The sequence below is a fragment of the Melopsittacus undulatus genome, chromosome 1, assembly GCF_012275295.1.
Source record: "Melopsittacus undulatus isolate bMelUnd1 chromosome 1, bMelUnd1.mat.Z, whole genome shotgun sequence".
Lineage (NCBI taxonomy): Eukaryota > Metazoa > Chordata > Aves > Psittaciformes > Psittaculidae > Melopsittacus > Melopsittacus undulatus.
The window spans coordinates 89,189,637-89,197,582 of record NC_047527.1 but is presented as its reverse complement, the minus strand read 5'-3'; the positions used below and the strand labels follow the sequence as shown (position 1 = coordinate 89,197,582).

Sequence of the window (7,946 nt, the reverse complement as noted above, 5' to 3'; positions counted from 1 at the left end):
CACGATGATCTGGTGTATCACGGTGCCACCTCCAGGCAGCGTGCGAGCTGGCTCTTACACCTGCTTCACACCACTCGCTTTCATACCGACTTGTGGCCGGTCACCGCCTCCCGTCCCCTCACTGCCCGGCTCTTAACACCCTCCTGGGCAGCACAGTACGTACCCGCCCGCCCGCACGCTTCTGCACCTACGCATTCTACCCTAACCACGCTCCCCGCAGGGCCAGCCGGCCCGCCCCCCCCCCATGAGCCACGTGACCGCGACGGAGGGGCGGGGCCACCGGCAGGCCCCTCTCTGCCCGGCAGCCCTGCACTGTTGTCCCGGCGACGCGGCGGAGCGAGCTGGTGCCGGTTGGTGGCGGGCGGAGGTGGTTGGCGGTCCCGCCCGCAGCGCCACTGTGAGTGGGCAGCCGCGCTCGGGGGTAGGCGGGGTGGGGGAGCTGGGTTGGTCTTTGGTGGGCGTCGTGAGTGGGTGTTCCTCGGGGCCGCGCCGCTTGGGATGGGGGGTGCACTGGAGTGAAGGAGCTGCCGGTGTAGGCTGGAGCGGGAGTAGTCCGTGACCCGACATCCGTCCGTTAACAGAGCGGCATCTCCTGCTTCCAGGGATGGATGGGCTGGGTCACCAGAGCTCTGGCCTCGGGTGCTGTAGGAGCTACTCAGCTCTCTAGGGCTGGGCTTGGGTGTGGGAGGTTTGGGTATGCAGTGTGTGGAGGTGAGGTCCTGCCTGCTTTGGTTTCAGTAAGGCTGGTCCAGGCCTTGGCAGCCCGAAATGTGCAGGTTTATTGAAAGGAGGTGAATCTTCATTCATGAGAACCAGGGTGGAACTTCCAGGGCAGGCAGTCTTGAGTTTTGTGGCCTGAATAAGCAAGAGGAGGGTTGTGCACCCCTTTCTGCCGTGAGTTGGTATAAAATTAGTTACCAGCACACTTTTGGGAGACAACTGAATGTCATCAAGTGAAACTAAAATTGGTATGGAAACGGGCATTTGTGGAAATTTATAGTGGTGCAGGGACGTTGAAACACGAGAGTAGTCCCTGTTCCTTCTCCAAGGCTGGATGCTGGGTAGTCCAGCAGCAGATCTCACGGAAACCATGACTATCCTGAAACTCACTGTGCTGCACATTGCAGTGCAGAAGGAAGTTCCACAGGGTGGGAAGAGGTAACCTTCCTGGCACAGAGTGGCAGCATTCAGGCGTATCACTGCTGAAACATCCTGAAAGAGTTCGTGTGTATCATTTTGGTTTGAAACCTCAGTTGCTTCTGAGCAAAACAAGGGAAACTGGAGCTCCCTGCTTTTCAGTATGTCCCATCTGCAATGGGGCATACCAAAATACAAGTGTTTCACAAAGAAATGAAACGATTTATTAGATTTTCAAAAGTACTTGGGGTTTGGTTTGTTTTTTTTTTTAACATGTAACACAGTATATTTGAAAGTACAATTTTCTGTCAGTGTTATTAATTCTTGCTTGCAGCTGAGCTGTCATGCTTTTAAATAACTGCTCGTCTTTTGATTAGAGTAATGGATTTGGAGTTTATCTCAAGAACTAGATCTGCCTCTCATGGGAGCTGATTAACATAAGCTTTAGTGATACACAGTCACTACAAAGAAGGTTCTTGTGGCAGCAATTGTTGGTATGTTATTGGTTGTTTGGTTTAACTTTTAAAATCTGTACAGTACATGCTGTGCTGTGTGATGCTGCCAGGTTTGACCCTTGAGAGTAGTACCATGCTGTGTGAATGGTTTTGGTGATTTCAGTGCTTACTGTAAGCAGGTTGGTGACATTGGGTTGAAAATGCTTTGCTTATCTGTGTGGGAGGTCTTTATTGAGTCATGTACCCCAGTCTATTTCAGTTTGAGGGTAGCCTGTTTAGCATGCAAATGTAAAACTTTTGGTAATGCCTAATACGTGTGTAGCAGAAATGCAGATGATTTGCCGTTATTCATTACATTTTGAAATGTAATTCAGACATTGAAATAATTTGAAGTTGCTGCTAGTGCTTAGAATAAAACAGCAGTAGTACAGTAAAAGTGAAAACTTGCTTACATTATTTAGTACTTGTTCATATTCTCTAAATTTACTCAAATTACTAGGTTCTTTCAAGCTGTTGTATTTTGTCCTCTATTTGTCCCCTGCTTTAATTCTTCTTTAATTCTGTGTAAAGAGATTATGGGCAGTATGTCACTAAGAGTATCAGACAAGCTGTTGTTTACAGTAGGATTTCTCGTTTCAGTTTGCTAGCTGACTATTATGACAGTTTTACGTTTTAGAGCTTCATAGCACTGAAGAAATATCATATAAGCTTTAGGATGGGAAAGGCCACTTCAGGGATTGTGTTAACCAGAAAAGGCAGATTGAGCCATTCCTTTTCCCCAGGTTGGTACAAAAGAGAAAACTGAACTGCAAATTTGAAAGCAAATAGAGACCACAGAGAAAAAAATTGCACATCTGAGCTGAGTACGTGTGGTACAAAGTATGAAGTGTGCAGAAGTTGTAGCAAAATGTGAATCCCTAGAGCATTTACATTCTAACTCCTCATGCACTGTAATTCCAGTAAGAGTGGAGTAAGCCCTGACCCTGATGTCACAAGAGGCTGATAAATGCAAGTACTTGGCAGCATCATTTATTCTAATATCGGTGAGTGGTAGAGTCTTGCAGGATCCAGTGGTGTGCTTCTTAGTCGGCAAACCTCTGTCACCCTACAGCGTTTATTTTGGGCTACTGCCTGCCATAGCATTGCCATAAAATTGATCATTTACTTGTCCACAGAACTCTGTCAATGCTTGTAGATATTTCTGTATGAAGGATAAATTCTCAAAAAGAGTCACATGTGATACCTGCAGTCCTTTTTTTTTTCCACTGCATTTGGTTAGTTTTCAGTTTATGATGTCTCATTATAAGAATTCCCTTGTTTGTGATTAAATGTAAGTGACCTAGACAACTTTCATGAGAGTCATCAGTGGAATGGCCTAGCATGGATCTGTGTGGTGGTGAGTGTATGTGATGTGTATGGTGGTACATAGATGTTGTTGTTGGAGTACATAGTTTTCACACCTGGTTTTGTGCATTTCCGTAGAGTGAATTTGACACTTCTATTTGACTATCAAAGGAACATGCTGACATTTCTGTACTTTACTTGACCAAGTTTTTTTGTAGCATAAGAATTACAACGTACAGCAGAAAAGGAATAAGGTAATAAAATGTATCACAGAACAGACAAAATGCATAATCGCGTGTGTGATGTGTTACATTATGTAGGACTACTGGAGAGAAGAAATGCTGTATGTGTTGTTGTTTCAGATGCCCATGCTGAAATAATAGAATTGGACAAAAGGAATAACTGTAAAAGCATGTGATTAATTTATACTGTAAAGAGTAACTAGGAAAGCTGATAGGATTTAGGCACCAAATTAGATGACTTAAAGGACAAAACTTGAGGTTTGTGTCTAGATCTGGATGTATTTATTGCAAATACAGAAGTTTGCATCTTGGTATTTTGGTTCTTTAGAGAGCAAAAGATTAGGCATGAAATGCATGTATGTTCTCCAAATTTTTAGTATATGTAACTCTAGGAATTCAGTCTTGGGGTCTCTTTGGCTGATATTGCTGAATCCCCTCTGAAAACTGTGTCTTAAACAATGTACAATGATATTTGTTGAAAGAGAGAAACACAGGCACCCAAATCCTGTTACATTTAACTTTATGTTGTATAAAAGTACGGTTTAGAACTCAGTCATAATTTGACTTGTCTATGATTGTTACGTGTTAAATTTGTTTTTTAGCTTTGTTGTAGAACATGCTGTTAACCAGCAATCTAATTTTACTGTAGTGATAGCTTTGGGATAGGCATGGATAAAAACTTCTTTATATTTTTCACTGCCAAACTGGTGGTTGTCTGGTGCAAAGAATATAAATTGAAATGTCTTCTAGGTCACCTGTTACTGGCATCTTGACAGCTGATTAAGATTCTTCCCTGGTAACAAAAGCAACAGGGAGTATCAAGTTATGTGTTACAGCTTTTCCAAGGAAGCAGCATTTCAAGTAGTAAGAGCTTAGAAACATCAGTGTGTTGTCCAGGCAGATGTTCCCTTTATACAGCAGGCTAGTCTGCCTGAGAATGCTGCATTCACTCGTGTAAGAGGCCAATTTTATTGCTGAATTTTGCCAGGCCTGTAAATCTCAGGCCTGAGGCTTTTTACCAGATGAATTTGAATTCCTTAATCTGTTTGGACAGCCTTACTAGCCTGTAGCTAATTCTGGTGTAAGGATAAGGACAACAGAGTTGCATGCTGAATCCTGCATCTTCTATAAAAGTAGGCTAACAGTAGATGCCAACTGATTTGAGCTTTATTTTGCATTTTGAGAGAGCAGAGACAAGAGGTAGCAATAGCGCTGGAATTTGTTTAGCGGGCCATGGTTTGTGCTTAAGCCGTTTGGGTTATTGTGAATAAATGGTACAGTGATTAGTTGCTATTGTTTCCTAGGCCTGTGTAAATAAGTGGATGACTATTATGAGTTTGCTTGAGTACCATAACATCAGTTTTTAGGATTACATCTAGTGGGCAGGTGGTGCTAAGGTTAGAATTGGGATTTGTGCATAGGACCAATGGGAACTGGCCTTCATCAGAACTGGTGACAGATAGTATTGTGTATAATGAAAGCTAGGGATCAGATTCAAGTTTGGATCAGGATTCAAATTAAGGTTTACACATACGTATTGGAAGACAAAGATTCAATATTGATTAATACGAATTCTTTTCCAAATGACAGTTCACATCTAGCCTTGCATACCAAAGTATGTGAGCTCTATACTTCCTTCTGCAGGCCTTGTAAAACTAAACAATAAATTAAACTCTTCAGCCACTGCTGTGCCTAATCCTAACTAAAGCTATAGATTTTGTGAACTTCAGAGCAAGATATCCAAGTACATTTACAACAACTCAGTTTATGTTGGTGAAGAATGCAGTGTTTATTTTGCTTCTTCACTAACTTCACAAACAGCAAGCCTGCTTGCACTACCAATCCAAAACACAACATTCAGCTCTAGGTTTACACAGCACCCTGTGCAAACTTTGGGTTCTTCTGTCTGTTTTCCCAAACTTCAGACCTGCCTTCATTACAGATTAGGAACCTGTTGCTGTCTGCAAATCAAGAATAAGAAGTTCTGTTAGAAGGCACCAGGCTTAATCACACTTCTCTGGTTCTTGGGAATTATAACAGGAATCTTGATTTTTCAGTCTCTGTTTATTGTAACCCTAATCTTAGACTAAGCACCTTCTGTGGTTTGAAAATTTTAAAGGAACTACTTACATTGAAGAGTTATTTAAAGAAATGGGGGTTGTTATTGTTGACAAATAGCAAACTCTCCTAAAATACTGTAAAATTACTTACCACCCCTTTTTGTTTGTTTGTTTTAGGATCTATATAAGAATTACCATGTTCTTCTGTCTCTTGAATTTTATACCTGGATCTCAAAGTAACTGTAATTTGGAGGAGACTAGTGAATATCCTGTACCATTATGAGAAGATTTTCACCAACCTAAAACAGTCTGGAAAAAAAAATTTCTCTAAGAAAATCAAAGATCACAGAATTCATTGATAAGACAGAAGACATTTAGAATTTACAAGGTTTGGGTTATCTAGGTCTTAGAAAAAATGAACCGTTACACAGTCATGAAACAACTAGGTGATGGCACCTATGGCAGTGTGTTGATGGGCAAGAGCAATGAGTCAGGAGAACTTGTGGCTATCAAAAGGTATGTGGCATCTCAATTCAGTAAAGGTACTTGCCAATGCTTAAATATTTTCAATTTTAACTTTATTGTTGACTCCATGTATGTAGAATAGAAAGAAATGTTCTTTTTAAGGAAACTAACATAACAGAATTAATTTTTTTAATTAAGATACTTAATGAGGTGATTGTGGGTCTGCCTTCAGCTGACAGATCAAGAGAGAGACTCATTAGTTTGTATAAGTTGCCAATTTGTTTTGGCTTATAAAATTGCATGCTCCTTTTGTTCAGTTCAGACGTGCTTCCTTCTAAAAGTAATATTGGTTGCTAACACCAGAGGAAAAGTGAAATTGAATGTGCAGTTGATTAATTAGGGGTTTTGTTTATTTACATGACTTGTAAGAATAACTATCTTAATGAGTGGATTTGAAAGGCCTTCCCACCCCTAGAGGTCTTTTTAGGTGCTGCATTAAATTTGAGATACTGTTACAATGATAAATGCCAGGTGACAATCTGGTCAGGTAAACAAAGGCTGTCTCCTTGGATCCAATAAAGTTGTGTTATGCATAGCCCTCAGCATTGTCATACTTGTTTAAGATTTTTACAAAACAACAGTAATTGTACTACAGGAATGGGGACGTTCCCCTCATATTCCTACAGAGCTGCAAGTTGAAATATCAGAAATTATATGTTGCTGAGATTTTTTTTTTCTTCTCAATTTATGGATTTACTGCAGAAAAACAGTTGTAATATAATTGACTTTGGTTTTAAGAATTTCTGAGAGTTTCAGGTTTCCCCATATACTGCTAGTACTATTAGTTAATATTAATCTAAGCTAAAAAAAACCTTGAAATTTATTTTTTTCATTATTTTTAGGCATAAGGAGCAATACATTGAGAAGTGTGTTTCATTCTCGTGATTTCAGAATTTGGAGTTCTTTTTTGTGATTTTTAAGTTTGGAGTTTGGGGGGAGGGCAGTTTTGATTGAAGATATGCTTATTTTAAATTAAAATCATGGGTTTAAATCTCTTCGCTCTAGCCACTAGAACTTTACAGAAATACAGCAATGAGATTCACAACCCCATCCCAAGATCTCAGCAACACTAAATATCTATGTTTGCACCTATACAAGACTTACAAATAAATGTATTACACTGTTTTATATTAGACTGTTGTCTGTATGAGTATTGCTTGATGCTTGAAACCATTTTTATTTGGTATTTAATACCTTGGAACAGGTTTGTAAAAATGACTGATTGAGTCAGATGCTTAATTATAATGTTAAACAGTCAAGATACTTTGCAGATTTCAAAAATGTAATTCTCCTGTTTTCATAGAGTCTACATCTTAAGCACAACGAAGTGATTTTTCTGGTTTGAAATATCTGTCTTTCATGTGCATTCTCACTGTTGCTCTCATTATTAAGAGCACAATTCAAGCGATAACAAAGGGATTTTGTGTCCCTGATACTTTGGACTATCATGGTTTCCCTGGCTCTACTCCTGTATTATAATGTTTGCAATCATCAAACACATTTCTAAAGCAACTCTCAGAGTTGAGTCTGGTTTTAATTATGTTGCTGATGGGTATTCTAGAATGTTTTAAATGAAGTTCAAAATACAGCTAATCTGTGCTGCTCACTTAAAATACTTTATCTTGGACTTGTATTTCAGAATGAAAAGAAAGTTCTATTCATGGGATGAATGTATGAACTTGAGAGAAGTCAAGGTAAAATGATGAACACAGCACATTTAAAAATAAGTGTCTGGTTGGGTTTGTGTGAAGGAAAAGGGCATCTAAAATGTCCAAGCATAAGGCCAAACTTTGTGAACTCTTTAAATGGGGTGACAGAGTACACAGACCACAAAAACTCCTAGAGCTCCTGCTGCTTTGTGGAATATCCCACTGTTCTCAAGCAGTGGCCATGTCTCATAGCCAAACTCTTGTCTTTGAGAAAAGATAAAGTAATGGATTCTGTGTGTGGTTTTGAGTTTTACCATCCAGCTCTTTCATTTTACTAGCAGATTTTCAGGCTATATATCCAGTCCTTATGCCATGTATTTGGGGTATCTGTAGAAAGCACTTCGAGTTTTGGCTGAGTGATAGAATAACACTTGAAATTCAGTGCTTAAATTCCAACTCATCCCATGTTTCAGGCATCTGATTTTCTGTATGTACTAAACTCCCTAATAAAGCAGCTGGGCCTGCATAGTTTAG

General features: G+C 40.0%; 1 protein-coding gene across 1 annotated transcript in view; it reads left to right on the top strand.

The window, feature by feature from the left end:
* Nucleotides 1-310: 310 nt before the first annotated feature.
* Nucleotides 311-7,946, top strand: part of MAK (male germ cell associated kinase) — a 28,933-nt gene continuing 21,297 nt past the window's right edge. The window contains exons 1-3 of the mRNA XM_031049728.2: nt 311-397; nt 5,416-5,754; nt 7,403-7,457. Of these exons, the coding sequence (XP_030905588.2) occupies nt 5,654-5,754; nt 7,403-7,457 (156 nt within the window). The 5' untranslated portion in view covers nt 311-397; nt 5,416-5,653. The remainder of the gene's footprint in view (nt 398-5,415; nt 5,755-7,402; nt 7,458-7,946) is intronic.